The 22,500-nt window shown below is 31.6% G+C and overlaps 1 protein-coding gene across 2 annotated transcripts; it reads right to left on the bottom strand.

Moving 5' to 3' along the window:
* Window positions 1-1,845: 1,845 nt before the first annotated feature.
* LOC130936178 (GRAS family protein RAM1-like) lies at window positions 1,846-4,360 on the bottom strand. Of its 2 annotated transcripts, none has more exons than XM_057866206.1 (2): window positions 3,336-4,360; window positions 1,846-3,110 (listed from the first exon to the last, which is right to left on the bottom strand). In XM_057866206.1, exons 1-2 carry the CDS (start codon window positions 4,221-4,223, stop codon window positions 1,992-1,994), a joined length of 2,007 nt encoding a protein of 668 aa, XP_057722189.1. In that variant the 5' UTR covers window positions 4,224-4,360; the 3' UTR covers window positions 1,846-1,991. The 2 variants fall into 2 exon arrangements, with proteins under 2 accessions (XP_057722189.1, XP_057722188.1); XM_057866205.1 differs by having other exon boundaries at window positions 3,333-4,360.
* Window positions 4,361-22,500: the final 18,140 nt, after the last annotated feature.

Raw genomic sequence — 22,500 nt, forward strand, 5'->3', positions numbered from 1 at the left:
GCCATAATATAAATGCCATTTTAAACCCTTTTTTTGTAGTGTAGTTTCGAATATTAATATTGTTACGTTAGTTTTAACTCTATCTAAATCCTAAAACCTAAACATATCTATCAAGTATTACCATGCTAGTCAATTTTTGTTAATAACAATTTAAAACGATATAATGAAAATATATTTAAAATGTTAATTGTAAACTAAAACAAATAAAACAATATCAAATATTTTTTTCTGATTACAACTTTTCTAAATCTTCACAAAAGTCATACTTATTTCTAAATGATATGATAGAAGTCCACAAAAATTTGATATAATACAAAACTACAAAATTTTGTCCAAAACCAAAAGAAAAACAACGTTTGCATTATTTTTTGTGCATATCTCTTTTGTTTATTTTTCTTTTATGATATATAAAAGACAAAATTTTTATTAATTACTTTTAATATTCAAAATAAAAATGTGCGAAAAAATCATTCAGAAAAATAATTTAGATAACATTCTTCAAAACAAAAAGGTTACAAAATCATTTTCCGGGTATGACTATATTTTTTACATGAGCTATAACTTTTTTTTTTTTTTTACATGAGCTATAACCCTTTTTTTTTTACATGAGCTATAACTTTTTTGCACAACTAGGTCTCTCTTAAACATTACCCAAAAAAAAAAAAAGCTAGCTTATTTCCACTTTTTTGGCGAAACATTTTTGGGTGTCTCAGACTCTCAAGTATCTCCCTTGAGAACAATGACTAATATGTGAATTTGTCGTTGACTAATAATCTAATACACAATTCCATACTTATTTAAGTAAATGAATGTGTTGATTATTCGAGTGAATTAAGAGACTCATATGGTGAAGATTTATATATAGATATTTTCATATATAATTGATAAATAAAAATTATTAAATAATTTAACAAATTTAATTAAAATTATCATTTAATAGCCATCAATCTTACATAAAAACTTCACGTGAGTTTTTTCCTTTAAACATACAAACCTGGCCTAGTTTCCAGCCCCATTATTCACAATTTATTTTAATTTTCTTCCATACCCAAATACGAAGTGTATCCTTGCCCCGGATCCCATCTCACCGTAAACATAACCTCTGATATTCTATTTTGCTTTTAAGAAAAATTTGTAACATGAAAATGATTCAATTGAACTGAAACAAGCAATGAAATTAACAACATTAATTCTTAATTTGAACAAAATATATTCGCAAAACTCGACATAAAGTATGCTGATCAAACACAATATAATGACGATGCTACAGTGGACTAATAAAAACGAGTATCACAGTTTACTTTTTAGCATTAAAAATCAATAAGAACACGAGTCAAGATAGTATAAAATGATCATTTCATATATCCGGTTTGCTTTCTGATTTAGTAGTGAAAAAATAAAATACAAGAAACAAAAAGAGAAAAAAGTTGGTAGTTAGTAATAGTGGAAAAGAGGTTGAATTCCCTACCTAAACTGACATCACGGCGGGAGAGGCAGAGGAAGTGGAAGATGAGACTGGGGGCGACCCTAATAATAACTACAGACTTATTATTTATAATATTTATCTAATATTACTCTATTATTTATAAAATTATTTTATTCTGATTTGTTTATTATCTTTCAAATAAATTTTTATACTTCAATTATAATTTTAAGATGTCAAACATTAAAAAAACAGTAGGTAAACAATTCTCCTTTCCTCTAACAGAATAGAAAGACTTTTCATTTCTTCTTTAACATTCAACCCATCCATGCATGCAAAAACCACCATATCATGATGAACATCTACCTATTTATAGGAAAAATGTTAAGTATCTAAATACTATCTTGACTCATATAATTTATGAATAGATATGATATGGGCACCTATTTTCCCTTCTTCCGGCATCCCGTGCAGCTATGACAAAATGTTGTGTGTGCAGTTGTGTACATATGAAAGTATTGATGAGATAGATGAAATATGAAAGCAACATGCATTGGTTTATTAGAAGTTAGCAGCGCCAAGCCGATGCAGCAATTATGGCCCTATCCTGCCACCCAAGAAGCAAGCAACCCTTGTCTTCAGTAAGCCGATACCCATCGCATGAATACAGACCCAGCAAGATCTTCGACTGAGTCACCGCGTTCGGACTCAGTGGAACCCCTTTGAACCCTTTCCCTTCCATGATCTTCCTCCACTTTTCCAGCCTCTCATGCCTCTCCACCCTTTCTTGCCCCTCGCACGCCACGATGTTCCTTATCTCCGGCGCGAAGATGTACTGCTCCACCTTCGCCCTCTGCGCCGATTCCGGTGGAAACGTCGCGTCCAAGGAATCGAAAATCGCAGAATAATAATGCAATGCCTCCAAGAACCTCCCAAGAAAATAAGGCCCGTTATGGCTAGCTTCTTGCTCGACTAGAGTCACTATGCTCGGTGCTTGGTCCCTTATCATGGTGAGTAAGTTGCCGAGCGCGTTACCGGGGACACGGTGGAGCTGATTAACGGTATTAACGGCCAGCGCTTCGCCGACTCGGCGGTTGAACATGTGAGGCTTTAGATTCTCCAGTTGTTCCCCGACGGGGTGGAATTCGAAGGGGATGCGTAGCGAGTGGGCCAATTCTGTTAGGCATCGGCCTGTCTCCTTGACAGACTCGATGCTAGGCCCGACCCCGGTGATCCGCAGAAATGGAGCACCACTGGATCGGGCTGCAAGGGCCTGCATGAAGGCGGGCCACTGATATCCCTGGAGTATGTCGAGGTCTATGACGTGGACCCGCTCTTCGCCCTCGAAGGCCTCGAAGATGGCCTGGTTGGCAGTGAAGTGGGCGAATTTGATATAGGGACAGGCCTGGTAGACGATCTGGTAGATCTTGAGGATTTCCATGGAGTTTGAGTGTGGGAAAGTGGAGGAAGGTGTGGGGTTGGCATTATTGGAGGTGGATGTTGTGGCTAGCCTTGCGGTTAGAGACTCAGTGAAGCATGAAGCGACGCGTTGCATGGAGTCGCCAAGGGGTGTTACGACTCTGTTGAGGTGTTGGAGGTACCTCCTTGCCAGCATGTATTCCTCTTTGGCCACTGCCTCTGCACATGCTAGAAGCAGGTGCACCAGTTGCAACCCACTCTCTTGTTCCTATGCATCATAACACACAATTCAAGGGACAACCATAATACTAAAATTGAAAATAATAATAATAATTAATAACTTCATGTTTAGAATTCTTGAGTTAAATACAAACCATAAGACATGTATGTAGCATGAATAATTTCAATATTGAGGTGCATGAGGTGATACTATATATGACAATGAATTAAGTGAAATTAACTAAGAAAATTTAAAGATTTATTATACTACTACCTGTTCTAGTCCAAGTGGAATAGGAACCATCAAATTTTGATGGTGTTGATGTGAGTGTGGATGCTGTTGTTGTTGTACTTGTTGCTTCTGTTGCTTCTCATGGTATCGTTCTTGTTGCAACGCTTGGGAAAGCGATGCACTGACCATGGAACCCATGTGATGGTAGATCTCATTCTCTTGCACCGACGACTCTTCACTCGCCGAAGGAATCAAATTCCCCAACTCAAAGCATTCAGAAGAACTTCCAACAATATCAGAACCGTCACCAACTTTGCTGCGGTTATTTGCGGCGGTTATCGATGAGTATTCCCCTTGTTGAAACTCTTCTAAAAACTCCTCAATTGCAGGCAGTGAAAGATTCTCAACATGCTGCATGTACTGATTGTTTGGTGAGTTGAACACCCTGTGGAGTGGACTAAGCCCTTTCCCTTTTCCTCCGCCGCCTCCACCGCTACTATTATAGGCGCCGATTTGGGCCAAAAACCGCGGCGGAGAGCAGCCGGAAAAGCTTTGTGCTTGCATTGAATGAGCGTAGTTGTAGTTGCAATTGTAAGTTGAGGCTTGTTGTGGGGAAGGGACATTCCTCACTGGGGAACACATCATGAAATCAGTATCTAACTGATCAGAGAAAAAGGATTCCCACATTGAACTGTCTGGTGATTGGACTTCAACATCTCCATCGAGGTCAAATTTGAGTCCTGGAAGGTTTAAGCTTGGTGGTGTTAGGGTACTGTTATTATTCTGTTCTAATAAATCAACAGAGGATTGTGTAGCATTGTTTTTCTTATTTGATTGTAAGACTGAGTCATTTGAAGAAGTGGGCTGTAGCTTTGTGCTTGAATTCTCACTTTTGAGAGACACTGAGCTTCCACATAGTGAATTGATCATTTTTTGCTTCTACTTTGCCCTTTGCTCTTTTTCTTAGTTTGGATTTAGGGTTTAGGGTTTTTTTCAATGTAAAGTTCTCAATAGGAGAATGTTTTAAGATATGAGATCTCTGTACTGTGATATTTTCCTATGGGCTATGGAGTTTGGTTGGTATATGGAAAGAGTAAAGACTCTATTTTCTCCCTTCTTATTATTGAGGTGAGTTTTGTCAGCTACTTAGTATTACAGATTTTGCATGAAAGGCAGTGGAGTGGGGACACAAGAGACAAAACCTAATTCCAATCCTTTTGTGATTGGAGGTTTGTTTTTGAATAAAGCTCCATTTCATGTCTTGGCACAATAATGCTAGCTGGTTCTTTTGAGGCTTCATTCTTGTCATTTTGCTTACCTGTTTTAACTGTTATAGCCAAAAGGCTTTGGAATAGTTGAGGTGGCAATACAGGACAAACATTTGGGAGGGTCTACTTTCTTTGGGCCGGCCCACCTTTTTACAAGGTTACTCACATAGGGAACTATGGGAATCATGGGGAATCCATTAGTCAATTTATTAATAAAAATGAAAGGAAACCAACTTGTGCTGAGATAGTTGTTAGTTTATTAATTGGCTTAAATAAGTGTTTTAAATTTAAATTTTTTCTTATGTATATAGAAATTTATTATCCACAATACATTTTTAAATAAAATTTTGATTTATGATAATTAATCCTTAACTTACCGGATTAAAAGATACTACAAAAAGAAAAAGATAATAAAAATTGAATGGAAGGAAGATCCATCAAGGCATCTTGGTTAATTGAAACTTGCAACTAAAATACATAATTATAAGAGTAAGAGAATTATTTTGTGATATCATATTTTTGTCATATTCAAAGAAGATACATAATTTTTTATAGAATATTCAATACATTTTATATGTGAGTTATATACTCATCTAGTAATATAAAAATATGTTTCAATTAAGTGCATAGAAGAGAGGTTATTGTCACATCCTTTACTTGTGGTTAATGCCACATTCTCTCTAATTTATTTTAATTTATCTTAAAATTACTAAAAGGAATGGAAATTTTCTACTGCCAAACTCACATTTAAAAAGTTATACTAATTAATACTAAATACTAATAAATAAAAATATACAAAAATTAGCTCAAAAGTTTGTATTTTGATTAAATTTGAATAACTATCGTCAATTAGGATCAAATAAAAACATAATATATACTATCAATGAGTAATAGTTCAAATAGCATAGTCTTTCCATACTCAATTAAGAGGTTACGGGTTCGAATCTCCTATCTTTGGTAAAAAAAAAAAAAAAAAAAAAACATAATATATACTCATTTGGCAAAACAGAAACAATGATGGCATAGTCCTCATATAATATATATTTGTTCAATAATAATAAGTTATAGTTTATGTTGTAACTCCAAGAGAAAAGTACTATTTGGAAACCGAGCGATGTATACCAAAAATATATAGTATAATACATGAATGATATAAACAAAAATATGGATTATTTTATCATAAAACAAAATAGATAATCACATACAAATAGTTACCTTAAATATGACTATTTTTTAAGAAAATAATATAAAGTTATATGAGTCCATCATGCTTTATCAGTCAGAACCGGAAGCAAAGCATATGAAAATTATAATACCAATTATTTAAAGGCAATGAAAATACCATATAAAATAATTAATAAATAAATATGCATCTAATAAGATTAATAATTGATATAAGAAATAAACCTTCTATAATTAGAGTTGCAAAATGTAATATGTAGTAGTTGACAAATAATTTGCATGGGCATAGTATATTTGTCTTGCAAATTTTTTATTTCTCATTTTTATGTTCATTGATCTCAAGTAGGAAAGAAGAAGAAGTCGTTATTCCATCTTCCTCTAAACTGTATAAATTAAACACCTCCTAGTTAAATAAGATAATTTCCAAATTACAACATATAATATAAGATCAAAGTTATCAAGAAAATAATATTTGTACATTAAAATAAATTATTAAAATCAGTTACTTTTTATTTATATACAAATACACATAAATGTATACATATGTTATTTAACTTATTTTTAATGTATATTTTATATTTTAATATATATTTTATATTAATAATTAATTTTAGTAGTTAATTTTATTATACATCTAGTAATAGTATGATTGTTATTAAAATAGAATAAAAACAAGGTAAATCAAATAGAGCGGCAATAGACAAAGTGATTAACAAAATATTAATGAGGGACATTTTAGAAATAACAACAAAATAGATGTGTAGGTGATTAGCCAGAAAAAAATGCAGCAATATCCTCTCTCTAATAACAATAAGAGGAAGTCTAGCGGACTAGCAATTTTTATGTTTTGTAATCAGCACTTAATCATAAAAAAAAGTGAATGATCTGTAATCTCACACTATTAAAAATATTATTGATGGCCAATTAATGATTACAAAACATAAAAATTGTTGGCCTGCATTCCTCCAATAATAATAATAATAATAACAATAATAATAATAATAATAATAATAATAATAAGCAACTTCTTGAAATTATATATATTAGTTTGTGTAAATAATTATAAAAATATTTTATATTTCAAACATTAAACAACTATATATTTCCCTGTCATTAAAACTGTAATTTTTTAACCAAAATAATGAAGGAAGAAGTAATATCCAGATGAAATATTTGATATTATATTATATAAATAAATTGATTTTGAAATATATTTATATTATACAAGAATAAATTGACAGAGGCAAATAACTTATTGAGTTTAATTATTACATAGTATTAAAAAAATTACAATGTTAAAAAGGTAAAAAAAAAAGTTGTAGGTGGTATAGCAAGTGTTTTGCTTTTTTCTTTTTTTCTTTTTTGTTATGTTTTCCTATTGTGATTACTCACAAAAAATTGTAGGTAATCCTTTGTAGTCTGGTTATTTAAATTAAAAACTATGACTTTATATTTTCATAATTTTTAAAATAGTAGATAAATTACATTATTTTATATTTATATAGCTTTGGCGAATATCCCAATTATGGGTGTGGACCATAAATACTTCTTCCCTAATTGGTTTTGTCACTTGACTAATAAGTCATTGACAATTACATAAATGGTTTTGTTAGAATAATTAAACTTTTTTTAACCATCAATCAGCCAACAAACTAGTAGAAGAATAAAAAGGAAAATTTAAAGAAAAAGAGGAATATTAGTTGTTGTTAATTAAAAAGAAAAAATATAGAGAATTAATTTTAATTTATTATTAATATTAGCCAATTTTTTTATTTTAAAAATTTTAAATTCTTAGAGAATTTAAGATTTAGAATTTAGAATTTATAATTTAAATTTAGAGTTAAGAATTTATGATTTAACATCTAGAATTTAAGAAAAATAAAATAATTTCAAAAAAATTAATTGACATTAATTAAAAATAGTTGACAAATAAATATTATTTCTAAGAAAATGATTTTCAATTTTTTCTCAAATATTTTCACTAACGTATCATGATTTGAATAAAATTTTGAGTTGCATTGTGTTATTTTTGCAAATACAGAAGGAATTAAAGAAAAATAAAATATTGATGTGTGTTGACAAATTCTTGATTGTTGAAGGAAGGAAGGGTAGGAAATAGAGAAAGGACAAGAAAAGGGACATAGTACACGTCGTCGAATATAACGTCGGTGTGGGCCGCCCTGCTCCTTTGGATTTGCCAAAGGAATGAAGCGCTTGTCCCTAACCCTTTCCCCCTTCTTCGGCTCCTTCTCTTTATCATAATCTCTTCTATATTTGTACTTTTCAGTGAACAACTACAATAATAATCTTGATTTTCTTTTCTTTGTTATTGTCTTACTTGTTAGTGTTGCAAGTGTGAGGAGTGTTGAAGTTAGTCCCACATCTAAGAAAGCATGGAAGAGTGAGGAGTTTATAAGATGAGAGACCCATTAACTTGACACCTTAAGGTTTTGAGTTGGATGTGGCGTCATCTCATCTTATGTTCTCTCACTTGATTCCTCCCCGAATCTCCCCGATTGTCGAGAACTCCCCACGGTTGGCCCAACATTACTTCTATGGAGATACTACTACATGCCTACATGCATATTTTCTAACAAACTGGCTAATTAATTTAATTTGGTTCTATTATATTGGTACATATTATTTTTTGGTAGATCTATTTTATATTTCCTATTTTTCATATATAAAAAGTCTAGGAGCCAACAGTTTCGTTGAATTTTAGCCCCTAGCATTGCTCAAAGAAAAATATAGGGAAACAGTATATGGTAACTTTTCTTTTTCACTTGTGATTTTTGTAGGAATGTAGTGTGTTTTTATTTTATTAGACTAATTTTAAAGTTTATTATATTGTTCACATTTGTTTACGAAAATCATTATTTACATAGCAAAACCGAACATAAAATTGGGGCAATGGATCATGCATTCGTTATATGTATATATACATTGAGACATGTATATAGAATCTTTTGTTGGAAAAATTTTACTCTCTTCATAGAACTTGCTGAATGAATCAAATAAAAATGTCAAGACTTGTTGGTTACTCTCACGATATACTACCAAATCAGCATGAAAGTTTTATGAATTCCCATGCATCATGCTCCAGAGGTTTTTGGCTATCATAAGGTCTAAAGAGTTCACATAGCATCGTTCTTACCAATTGTTTCATGGTATGGAATTTGGTTTATCGTTTAGGGCTTTTTTTTTTCACTGTTTCAAACTTTAAAACACAAGTACCTTCTATATATGTAAGTTAAACCATCAATATAAAATGTAAGTTTGACTTAATTTCCAAGAAATTAAAATAAACGTGAACTAGAGGATTGTATAAAACAAGAAATGAATGATAACATTAGTTAAATATTTTATGAACATCATATTCAGCAAGCTAGGGTGTGTGTTTTCGGTGATTGAGTGATGATGCTGTGATGCCACCTAGAAAGGGAAGAACATATATTTATTAAGGCACCTACTCTGAATGAAGATACTAAAAATATTTTTTTATGAAGATTCTTGTGTTAAAAGTGTATTTTGTTTGTTTAGTTACACTTTAAAAAAAATTAACACTTTTATAATACATCAAAATCAAACCATACAATTTATGATCTGATGGTAAAAGAAAAAAAAAACATATTCATATGAAGATAATAGTAAAATCTTCATGATAGTATCCACTATTTATTAATAAATCCCACTAGAAATCAAACATTTCATTAACCAACTTTACAAATTTAAACATTTTTAAAATTTTTTTAATTCTTATATGTACCATCTTTATTTTTACCTCTTTTTTCTTTGTCCTCTGATCTCATCACCATTCTTAACAACATAACAACCTCACCCATTATCCCTATAGGTCACCCATTATGATCACTCACTCTAAATTCTAGACTTTAAATTATAAATCTTAAATTTTAAATTTTAAATTATAAATCTTAAATAAACATTAAAATTTTAAACTTTGTCTAATTCTTAAAATTTAAATCCTAAATTCTAAATTTTAAATTCTAAATCTTAAATTTTAAATAAATTATAAATTCTAAATATTAAACCTAAACTCTAAATCTTAAATATTCTAAAAGGTGAGAATCAAAAAAATATTATTAACATAAAGAAATAAGTTAATATTAACTAACAGAATATTGATTTTTCAGTAAACTTTCTTTGTTAATTTGTAAAGTGGAAAAATCCAAACCGTTATCTTCTAATTTATTTATTTAAATTTGATTACTTTTGTCGGCTTTTATTCTATGATATAGTTCTTTTTAATAATATAAATATAGGGTAATTTATACAAATAAATCATCTTGGAAACAATTTTGCGCAAATGTCCTAAATAAAGTTGCACTACATATTTGTCCTCTTTATTATAATGTAAATGGTGGGACTAAGCAAGGTTTTACATTTTTTCATAATTTCTATTAGGAGAAACAATTTACTATTACTTTTGAATACCATAAAACCTATTAAAACTTATGATTTAGTATTTTTTTTTTGGAGGCCCAAAAATCCATCCTAAACCCATGGTTAGCAACAACCACGAGCAACCACAAAATCCTAAATATCAGTAGCTTGGTGAAGAAGAGATCAAAGTATAAAGGGAGAGAAAAAATGAGCAGAGAGAACAAAAAAAAAAGAAAAAAACCACTACATTATAATTGTGAAAAATTGGTTACATGTGGGTACAATGCTGATATCTATAGCAGTTGAGTGATTTACAAAAGGTGTGATGATACAAGTTAATTGAGAATGTAACTAAGGCTGAGCTGGCATAATTACTTACTAATTAGAAAAAGCTTTATATAAACTGACATGTCTCTTCAAAATAAGGGTCTTTTATGACTCTGTATTAAAGACTCTTAATAAGCTTCTGAATTTAAGAAAAGCTACAGTTGAGAGAGGTTTAGTTAATGTGTTAGCTAATTAATCTTGAGTTGGGATATGTTGAACAAAATTTTGTTTTTTTTTTTTATTTTTTATTATATAGTCTCAAACAAAGGATTAATTAAAGGCAAAGTATTTAGACTTGTTATGAAAAATTGAGTTAGTAAAGAGAAAAATTGCACTTTGATTGTCATAGTACACCATAGATTTGGTAGAGCATGAAATTCTAATTTCAATAAGTAGCTTTTGCAGCTAAACAATTTTTAGTAACAACATATGCTATTTCTCTAAATTCAGCTTATGTACTACTTTTTGATGCTGTCGTTTGCTTTCTGCTAGTCCATGAAACTAAATTAGAACTAAGATAATCATCAGTGTTACTGGCCCAATCAGAGTCACAAAAGTCATAGATTCTAAAACTTGTGAACATACTGAACCTTAAACCATATTGTGTAGTGTCTACTAAATACCTAAGAATTCTTTTGACTGCTTTTCAATGGGACTCAAGACAGTTATGGAGGAACTATGCTACCTTATTCACAGAAAAAGAGATCTCAAGCCTTGTGATTGTGACATATTGTAGACCACCTACTCTGGAGCTACACAAACTAGAATTGTTAAATAGACCATCTCCAAAGGCAGACACCTTCAGTAAGGAGGTCATAGGGCGTAGCCACAGGCTTTGCATTACACATTTCAGCTCTTCTTAAAAGATTCTTAATGTACTTTGTTTGATTGAGAGTCACTATTCTATCAGGAGTTTTTACTACTTCAATGCCAAGAAAGTAGTTCATTTCACCCAGCTCCTTCAAGGAAAAGGTGTTGTGAAGTTGAATCATGAGTTTTTTAATTTTACTTTCTAAATCACCAGTTACAAGGATGTCATCTACATACACTAGGATGTATGTACCCGAATAGGAGATAAACTTTGTGAATAAGAAGATATCTGATTGAGTGCTTGTGAAACCAAAATTTTGAAGTGCAGAGCTGAGTTTTGTGAACTGGGCTCGAGGGACTTGCTTGAGTCCATAAAGTGGCCTCTAAAATTTGTAGATTTGATGAGTGTTTGAGAATGTGAAACCTTCTGGCTGCTGTATGTAAACATTTTCACGAAGATCCCCATTAAGGAACGCAATGTTAAAGTCAAGTTGATAAATCTTTCAACCTCTTGCAAGAGCCACACTGAGCATAACTTGAACTGTTCCAGGCTGTACCACAGCACTGAAGATCTTGTCATAGTCAACCCCTTGTTTTTGGTGAAAACTCTTGGCTACAAGCCTTGCCTTGTACTTTTGGATTGTGATATCAATGTTCTTCTTTATCCTGAAATCCCATCTACAGTCTATATGCTCAGAGTGCAAAGGGGATCAACTAGCTTTCAAGTGTATTTCTTGATTAATGTTGAATATTCCTCCTCCATAGCCTTTCTCCATTGTGGAGTTGCAAGAGCTTCAACAATTGGCTTTAGCAGGTTATTGACAAAACTTGGTTCCAGATTCACTACAACAGTGAATACTTTTGGCTTGAATATTCCATTTTTGCTTTTGATTTGCATGTGGTGCCTATTCTAAGCAACAATTAAAGTAGGGGTAGGTCTGCTGGGCTGAGAAGGTGATAGTTGTGGTGCAGTAGCATCAAAAGACTGAATGTTTAGCCCAATTACAACCTGCAATAGAACAGTTTCAAGAGAATTTATATTTTCAATATTATCAGTTCTTGTTTCAGCAATATTAGTGACTTCAACAGGTGTAAAAGATAATGAGATAGATACAGTATTAATATTAGTGGAAGGTATATCATGAATGTCTATGCAATGAGGGTGAAAGGTGTAGGTAACTGGAGGTGCAATGTTTGATTGTTGAGGTTGGTTGGTTTGTATTTGGTTATGGAAGAATGTTAGATAAGAAAACTCTTGTTTACAAAAATGACATTTCTGATGATGTATACTACCTGATGGGGATAGACACTTATAGCCCTTGTGGTTAGAAGTGTGGCCTAAGAAGATGCATTTTGTCGATCTGTGGTCAAACTTGTGTCTATTGTATGGTCGTTAGGTATAGCACAAACAATCGAAATGCTTTAATGTAGTATAGTTTGGTGTGGTATTAAAGAGTACTTCTAGTGGGATTTTAAGGTTCAACACTGGTGTAGGAAGTCTATTGATCAGATATGTTGAGGTCAGAATTACTTCATCCCAAAAGAAGAAAGGTGTTAAAGAGATATTCTTTCCCATTATCTATTTGAAGAGCTTTGATTTTGTGGCCAGTTTTGTTTTCTATCAGGGCTTTGTATTTAAAAAAGGCTGAAAAGGTTTGGTTTTGGTTTTTAGTAGGTAAGTGCAGGTGTATCTATTGGATGCATCAATGAAGCATGCATAGTATCTAAAGCCTGACTTGCTAGGTTATAGTGAAGGGCTCTAGAGATTAGAGAACACTAATTCTAAAAGTTGTGTGTATTTGGCTTGAGATGGAGAAAAAGAGAGTTGGTGAATTTTGTTGATGATGCAAGGATCACATGGAGCAGAGATTTTGGTGGTTTGAGAGAATGTAATTTTTTATTACCGATTATGGTTTTGGTGATGCTATGAGAAGGGTGGCCAAGTATCTTATGTCAAAGGACAAAGGTCACTGTGGGATTGAATTTTGAGGTTGAGATAGGTGGCAATTTGTTACTTTTTTTAGCATTTGATACATCAGATGTACTAGTGTGAGACTGATTTGTACTGGAGCTGGTATCAATATTAGTTAGAGCATCAAATGTGACATTTGTAAGTAGGCAAGAAATTTATTTGCAGTAGCAATATCAGAATGTACAATTACATCAGTGGGAGCACCAGAATGCACAATTACATTATATGAAGGCAAATTTACAGAAAATTCAGAATGCAAATTTACATGAGAATCAGAATTAGAATGCAAATTTACACAAGAATTTTTAATTACACTACACACATTGTTGTCAAATTCAGCTTGCAAATTTACACAAGAATCATCAATTGCACTGCACACATTGCTGTCAAATTAAGCTTGGCTTCTTTTACTATTCTTACTATTATTTTGCTTTTCTTTTTCTTGATTTTCTATCACTCTTTTGTTTTGTACTTTATTTTCTGTGCTTACAATGTTTGCATACACTCTCTTTTTCTGCTCAGCACCAAACACTTGAGCTTTATCATATTTTTAGATTGATCTTGAAATCTATATATCATCAAGCTTTATCAAATTTTAGATTGGTCTTGATATCTGTGTATCATCAAACCTATATAGACTATTGCTAAGCCTACCTTGGAGTAGAATCTTCTTGGATTCCTAGCATTTTACAACGCATAGATAAGACAAGAATTCAAAGAACACTCTATTGTTTAGTGCAAACTTTGAGACACTTACTAAATTCTTTGAGATAGTTGGTATATGAAGTGAATTTTGATGTTTGAAAAATTTTTTGGACATAGACGCATGCATGATAGAACTCCCAATATTAGCAATACTCATACCTTTATCATTACCTCCAAACATTTTATCAAAGGTGATGTGGAGTGAGGCTCCCGAGTCCAGATACCACCCCTGGTCAGAACAGTTATTAGTTGCAAGAAAGGCTTGAGGAGGGCCTTGACTGTTATTGCTTGGTTGCTAAATCGATTGATATGAAGGTTGAGAATGTTGAGTTTGCTGATGGAAGCTAACATTAGGTGGAGGAGGGCCATTGTTGGAGTTTTGCAATTGGGGATTTCGGTAATTCTAGTTGAACCTGTGAAAGCACTGCATGACTGTGTAACCGATTCTACCACATAATTGGCATTGTGGCCTACTCCCTTGCCACCAAACCTGCCTCCTCTTAAGCTTCTTCCTTTACCTCTTTTGCTGAGTTGCCCTCTGCCATAGTCTCTGTAGTTTTTATAGGCTTTCTCTGCTAAATATTCACTTCTGCCTTTGCTTGCATCCAGTTTTTTGTGAGCTAGGTATGCATGAACCATTATCAAATCAGTCTTTCCCAAACCTCTCACTTACTTCTTCTTGCACAAGAAGTTGTGACTTAAACTCACTGATAGTCATATGATCTATTATGGAATTAACCATGGTGATGAAGGCACTGAATTCTTCGTCTAAACCCTATAAAGCAGCTTTGATATGCTCCTCCTTTGATAGTGGAGTGCCAAGAGCTGATAAGAAGTTTGCTACCTTGTTAATCTTGGAAATGTATTCAATGTTGCACCTTGTTTCTTGATCATCTTTAGTTGAGCTTTTAGCATTCTTATCTTCAACTTGAGTTTGGCGGTGAAATACAAATCCATTACTTCCCAGATTTCATGTGCATATTCATACTTTACTAGCTTGTTCACAAAGACTTCATTTATGGCAAAAAGCATCCAAGCTACCAAACATTCATCTCGTTGTTTCCACTCTTCAAATTCTTATGACACTTTTCCTTTAACTCTATCTTGATCCACTATAAGAAAAACCCTGAGCACAGTCGGAATTACCGTAAAAAAAATGAATAAAATTTGACGAAATAAACCTCGCTAGTAATAGGATATCGGCGGATTTTTTGCATCTGACAGTAATTTCTGTCAGATTTAACGACGAAATATGGGTAGTAAGAAAATCGAATCTGTTGAGCGTTGCCATCGAAAATTTTTTGATAGTAATATTGATGCCATCTCACACATCTCCGCACCATCTTATCGGCGGATTAATCCAACGGTAATGCCGACGTAAATTTTTTTATATTTTTTCAAAAAAAATTGATTGGGCTATTACCGTCGGTATATTCTGATGGTAATTTCGACGGTAGTCTTTTTTAGTTTTTTAATAACCTTTTTCATGTCCATCTATAATGTACCTTGATAATTAATAATTGCAACAGTACTTTAAACCTGATGTGAAATATCAAACATATAAATTAAAAATATGGAATGATGGTAATTGAAATATTTGAAACAATGGTAATTATGTTACACTCTTCTCAAAGTTTGGTAAAGAAATGCATATCATAGAATTATATTTACATTAATCCTATTCTGATTCTTCATCTTCATCATCTTCTTCCTCTGGTTCACTATCCTCATCTTTTGAGGTAGTTTCCTAATTATCGAACTCGTCTTCCTCTTCTTTGTCGCCATCGACCCCGTCTTCTTATTGAAGATCGTCGTCCTGTAGCTGTAGTGCGTCGGCATCTATTCCAAGGTCAATGATGTCATCATTCATAACAGCCGACGTAAGGGTGATCGGTTCAACTGTATCAACCACCATTTTCGAAGGAGTTTGGTCATCAATCTGGTAAGGTTCCTGACCCTCTGTCCTATCATTAGACTCGACGTGGTCTCTTGGCTTAGTCTTAATCACAACCACCTAACTAGACTTGAATAAACTAGGATAAGGCAAATAATATAGCTGTCGTGCATGTTGAGGCAGAATAAAAGGATCGTAGTACCTATATTTCCTGGTTACATTAACTTCGGTGATATCATAGTCCTTGTACTTTTGTTTTTCTTGTCGTGAACTTGGATCGTACCATTCACATTTAAATCCGCACACCTTGTACATAGTATGACAGAAATACTCTTAATTCAATTATGTTGTGCAACATACCAAACCAATCAGAATGACCCCCACCTAAATTCCCATGAACCCAAACTCTGGTGTTATCTATTTTTTTTTCTAATCGACCACTATAAAGAATGAAACTGATATCCGTTAACATTATATATCGGGTAGCTAGTGCCCTTATTTATTGGGCCCCAACTAAGTGTAACTAGTTCCAATTCTGTTGTATTAGTTAGATGCACGCTGACGTATTCTCTAATCCAATGTAGAAAATTATTCAATGAGGTATGGGGATTTGCCTCTTGGAATAACCTATATGATTGAATAGGATAAAGAAGTCTTAATTAAATTAAGAAGTTAGTATCTTACTGATTGCAATATCTACGAAGACTTAAAAAACTCACCTGAGGTAGGGTGAAATCTGATCACAATTAAGCAACACATGCAAATGTGCAGTATCGATTTCCTTCTGCTCTAACCAGTAGTCACTCCCGCACCCATTATAGCTCCTTTGGGAGCAAAGATTGGATATGTTCCACTTGACGAGAATTCTCCCCTCTCATCATTCCTTAAAACCCTTGTTCTATGTGACTCAATATGTGGCTAAAAATAAATGAGCAAAATGCGGATGTTTTCTGAGCTAGGAATGCTTCACAGATACTGTCCTCAATCTGAGCTCTATTCTTCATGGTGCGCTTAAATGAACCAATCATCCTCTCAAATGGGTACATCTACCAAAACTGGACCAATCCACATAGTATTGTTTTGTACGGTAGATGGATTGCTAAGTGTCCCATAACGTCAAAAAAGGATGGAGGGAATATCCTCTCTAGCATACAAAGTATGATGGAAATATTTTTGTCCGTGACTATGAGATCTTTAATGCTAAGTTTCGTAGCACATAACTCCCTAAAGAAATTATTTACTTATGTGAGGGATTTTCAGATGTTGGTTAGAAGTTCTTTGAATGCAACAGGAACTAAAGACTCCATGAAGATGTGACAATCATGACTCTTCAGCCCAGTAAGCCTCCCCTGTGACACGTTTGCACACCTGCTCAAGTTAGAAGCGTAACCATCAGAAACCTCAATCATCTAATCCACTTACAAACATTTTGTCTCTGGTCCTTCGTTAGAGCGAACACCGCCTTTGGTTTAGCCACCGTCCGTTATCAAGTCTCCTTAAGTTTAGATTTGGCCGCCTATAAATGTCCAACAAATCTAACCTAGCCTTATTGTTATCCTTTATTCGCTCATCGTCCATTACTGTGTGCATAATATTATCGAACATGTTTTTCGATGTGCATCATATCAAGACAATGTCAAACCAAGTTGTCTTTCCAATAAGGAAACTCCCAGGATATACTCTGTTTAGTCCAATTATGCTTCCTGCCATATCCAGAAAGTCTCATACTTGCCCAGTTATCAACGATTCTTGGGATTTTGCTAACACGATGCCAAACTTGCCTACCACCCAACCTCATGGGTGGCTTTTATTGTTCAATTGCATTTCATTTTGAACAAGTCCTTGTTGTGTCAAAAAGGATGATCTATGTCAAAAAATCTTCGATAGCAATCAAACCACGAATTCTTATCGTCATTCAGCAACCAAAAGCCTTTGTATCCTCCATACAAATGAGACATGACATTCTGCCCCGAGTGGACCAACCTGACAGTATCTCGTATGTAGAAAAGTCGTTAATAGTTCACATCAATGTAGCACACAGTTAGAAGTTTGTCTTCGTCGAAATATCATACGTTTCTACACTATGGATCCACAACTCCTTTAACTCATCTACCAAGTGATGCAAGAAGACATCTATTTTGAATTATTAGATTAAATATTAGAAGTTATATATTGAATTTTCAAATAATTTTTTTAAAAAAATTAAAATTTAAGTTTACCATCGAATTTACCGTTAACTATTAATTTAATTATTAATAATAAATAATATATTACTATTGGATTTATCAGAAAAAAATTCTATGGTAACAAGCTACAGAATTTCACAGTTAAAGGTTTATATTAGCTAGTAATTAGCGGCAGACAAAAAAATCTGACAGTAAATAGTTACCGGTGAGGTTTATTCCGCCGCTAAATCCAACGATAAACAAGTTACCGGTGGATTTTTTTAAAAAAAATCTAATGATAAATCTGACGGTACTCAACATTTTTGTTGTAGTGAAATGCTGGCACCCCTTTGAAAATCCAATCCTATATCGTTCCATTGTTGGGGCAGTGTGCAACCATTACAAGACCTGATATTAGTTTTTAGGTGAATAAGCTAAGTCAGTTCATGTCTCAACCATGCCAAGAACATTGGCTTGTAGGGAAAAGAGTGCTCAGGTATTTATTGGTAGGTACTGCTAACTTCACTTTGTAATTTCATAAATGCACTTATTTAAGATTCTCTACCTTTTCAAACTCAAATTAGGCCAATGATCTGGATGACAGCAAGTCTACAACCGAATTTCGCATATACTATAGTTCGAATGGTGTCTTGAAAATACAACAAACAACCTATAGTGAAGTTCAACTAATCAAGCTGAGTATAAAGCTTTGGCAGCAGTGTTCATGGAGCTCATTTAAATCCAAAACCTTCTAGTTGAACTGCATCAATCCTGTTTTGCTCTCTCCCACTATTTTTTTGTGACAATATCTCTGCTGTGTTGTTGGCTTACAATCTAATTTTACATAATCAAACTAAGCACTTTGAGTTAGATTTATACTTTGTTCGAGATAAAGTGATAAAAAAATCTATTGCTATCACGCACATTCCATCATCTGAACAAGTCGTCGATGTGCTCACAAAGTCGTTGCTATTAGCTAGTTTTGACAAATTTAAAAGCAAATTCAGGCTAGCAGAAAAACCACTATGAACTTGGGGGGTAATAGCATATAATTATTTTAAAAGAAGAGTAACTAATAAAATTAGTTATCGTAGTTATTTAGATATTAGTGCTTTAGCACTTGTATATAAATAGACTCCACATTGTATAGTTCAATCAATGAATAACATTTTTACACAAGATTACTCTTCTCTGTTAATAGTCTTCTGTTAAAAAAGTTAGTTGTTTTCCTTCACAAGGAGCTATTCCATTAATTGTAATTATAGGTAGATCGATGATATGTTGGGAGAGTTAGAGGAGGTGGGTTAGGGTAAAATCTTGTTGCAAGTAAATTGGTCAAAAATACAATAAACTGATAAAAAAAATAGATAAACTAGTCGAGGTTTTTTTTATTAATTAATCAATTTAAAATAATAAAATATGTTAAGAAATATATTTCATATTTAAATATATTATATTGTTATATCAAATTCAACTCTAATTAATTTTTTAAAATATTTAAATCTTTGAACTCTTAATTTTTCCATTATAATGATTGATTTGTTTGTCAAAATCTTGCTTATAATAATGTGGCAAAGCTCAAACTCACACTTTATTAGCGTTAGTTATAGTTTGTTTTATGTTTTGGTTTGACGTTCTTAAACAGATTCTCTATGGCATTTGTTCTATATAATGGACTTTCTGAATGGAATGGCCTACTCAAAGTGATAGTTCAAATCAGCAGACATGATCCTGTATTATTGGACTATCTTTCAATAATTATGGCCAAGTCAAACTGGTTTAATTAGAATTATTTGAATTTTTCATCTCTGTCTCTACATATATACATTATTAAGAGGTTTAATTACTCTATTGATTCTTATAATTTTACGAAATTTTCAATTAGGTCCATATATTTTTTTTTCTTTTAATTAGGTTTTTGCACTAATTTTTTTTTTAATTAGGTTCCTTTTAATAGTAATTGGTTTAATTATATAAGGACTCCATTAAGAAAAAAAAGTTGGTGCAGGGAGTTTAGTGGCCGAGCTTAAAAAATTTTTTTGGAAAGGCCAAAAATCTTAATAAAAATTATATAATAGTATTTATATTAAAATAAAATTTATAAATATAATTATTTTATTTTTAAATTTATTATTAATATGTAGAATTATATATGGTTAAGATTAATAAAAAATAATTCTGATTTTAATTAATAAATTTTTTTGTTTAGATTAATAAGCCAATTTGATTTTAAATAAAAAATCAATTATAAAAAAATCAGTTTTTACATGGAAAAAAAATTAATTTTTGCATATAAAAATTTATTTTTATTTAAAAAATTAATTTTTTATCTAAAAATTGATTTTTCTTTTTAAAAATTGATTTTTTATTTAAATTATATACAATTAATTTTATTTTTGATAATATTTATTTCTCAAAAATTTTATGATTAATTATTTTTATTATTACTTTTATTACAAATTAAATAATATAATACAACAAAATAAAATCTTAAATTTTTAATAAAATAAAAATATCAAAATTTATTAATGTAAATAGTGTTATACTATAATGGCATTAAATTTGTAAAATTGATTTAAAAATAAAATAATAATTTTTTATTAATAACTAATATTACTATTAGTTATATTATAATTTTTATTATTTTAGAAATAAAATAATGCATGAAACTATATGAGTAGCTAAATATAATTTAGTGTTAATTTTATCATGATATTTAATTTGTAACATTGAATTAAAGATATGTCATTTGTTGTTGATTTAAATATATGCTATTTGTTATGTCAAATAGGATAGGATAAAAAGTTTGAAAGAATGATAAAGATGGACATAAAATTTAAATACATAAGTTGAAAGTATATAAATTTAATCAACAAACTAATTTTATTTTTTTAGAATAGAATTACTAATACTTTTACAAAAATTTGGGGGGCCATGGCCCCCTTCCCTAACAAAGCTCCGCCAATGGCAGGACCAAATAAAAGAAAAAAAAAAGTATAAGAACTAAATTAAAAATAAAATTTGGTATAAAGACTCAATTAAAAAAAAAAGTATAAGAATCTAATTAAAAATTTTACGAAATTATATGAACCAACAGAATAATTAAATTAAACCTTATTAAAATGACCTATTCTAAAGGATGAGGAAGCAAGAGAGACATTTTGTATTCCTGTCTCTACCTCTCCTAATTATGCTCTTTGTTTCTCCCACTTTGAATTTGGAATATTTATATGGAAATTGATTATGGCGGGTGCGTTTATTTTTTATTTCTTGTCTTTTTTGAAATTTTGTATTTCTATTTTTTTTATTTTTATATAGATATAATAAAATACTGTTTTTGGACAAAAACTATGGAACAAATTATTACAAAAAAATATTAATGGGAATTTAATTCATACAGTTGACCCATTTAGTAGGTCTTGAAAAATGAGGTTAAATCAAAATTTCTTAAAAATTTTGCACATTTAATTAACTCATCGCTATCAAATTATTCACGCAGTATCAATGTTGCAAGCTAGGGATTTTCAAACAAAGAAAAATAATGTTTCTCAAATTAGAAAAATAATAATTCCATTTCTATTTTTAATAATATCACTCTACATATGATTTTTTTTTTACCTTATATGTTATATAATTTGTGAAAAAATAACAGTGATGACCTTATATCCATTTCCCTCAATCTAATGAGCCAAAGTAGTTAAACACTTGATTTAGAGTGAAATTGAAAATATTGAACCTAATTAAAGAATTAAATATGATTAATAGAATGAAGAACACAACGACAACAATTTATCCCAATTTAATTCTAATGTAGAATTTACATATAATCTGCACTTAAAGGGAGACTTTTCAAAAATCAACAAACCAATTACCAACAAATCACAAAGGAATAGTTTTTATAAGAGCCTTTCTAATATCACAAAAGGGAAAAAAAATAACCAATGAATAATTTTCTCAAGAATTTTTCAAGCTAATAAGAACACCATAAATGCCACACTACAAGAAAATACCCATTTAGGTACATTTGAAAAGTGTAGCCAAAAGTGAAAAAAAATGATGCCTTAGGCTACGGCTACGCTTTTTGGGCTACGGCTACGCTTTTTGGAGTGATTCCTATTCGGCCGTTGCCTATTCTCAAAGGCTACGCTTTTCTGCACCAAGGGCTACGCTTTTAGCTTTTGAGAATAGGCTACGCTTTTCAAGTGATGCTGTCTAGGACCAAAAGCTACGCTTTTCAGCTTTCATTTTTCTAGAATAGGCTACGCTTTTCAACACTACTGCATCACTTATAAAGCGTAGCCACATTGTATACCATAGTTACTTTTTATAAGTGTAGCCTTAGGTCCCCTTTTTTTTTGTATACTATAGCTACTCTATATAAGGGTAGCCTTAGGTCCCTCATTGTTTTTTTTTTAATTATATATATATATATATATACATATGTATATATATATATATATATATATATATATATATATATATA

Source organism: Arachis stenosperma, chromosome 6, assembly GCF_014773155.1.
Source record: "Arachis stenosperma cultivar V10309 chromosome 6, arast.V10309.gnm1.PFL2, whole genome shotgun sequence".
In the NCBI taxonomy this organism is placed as follows: domain Eukaryota; kingdom Viridiplantae; phylum Streptophyta; class Magnoliopsida; order Fabales; family Fabaceae; genus Arachis; species Arachis stenosperma.

Coding starts and splice junctions, on each gene's coding strand:
- LOC130936178 (XM_057866205.1), bottom strand. CDS start 4,223: ATGATCAATTCACTATGTGGAAGCTCAGTGTCTCTCAAAAGTGAGAAT. Junction 3,111..3,332: donor CACTTGGACTAGAACAGGTA/GTAGTATAATAA, acceptor TATGATGCATAG/GAACAAGAGAGTGGGTTGCA.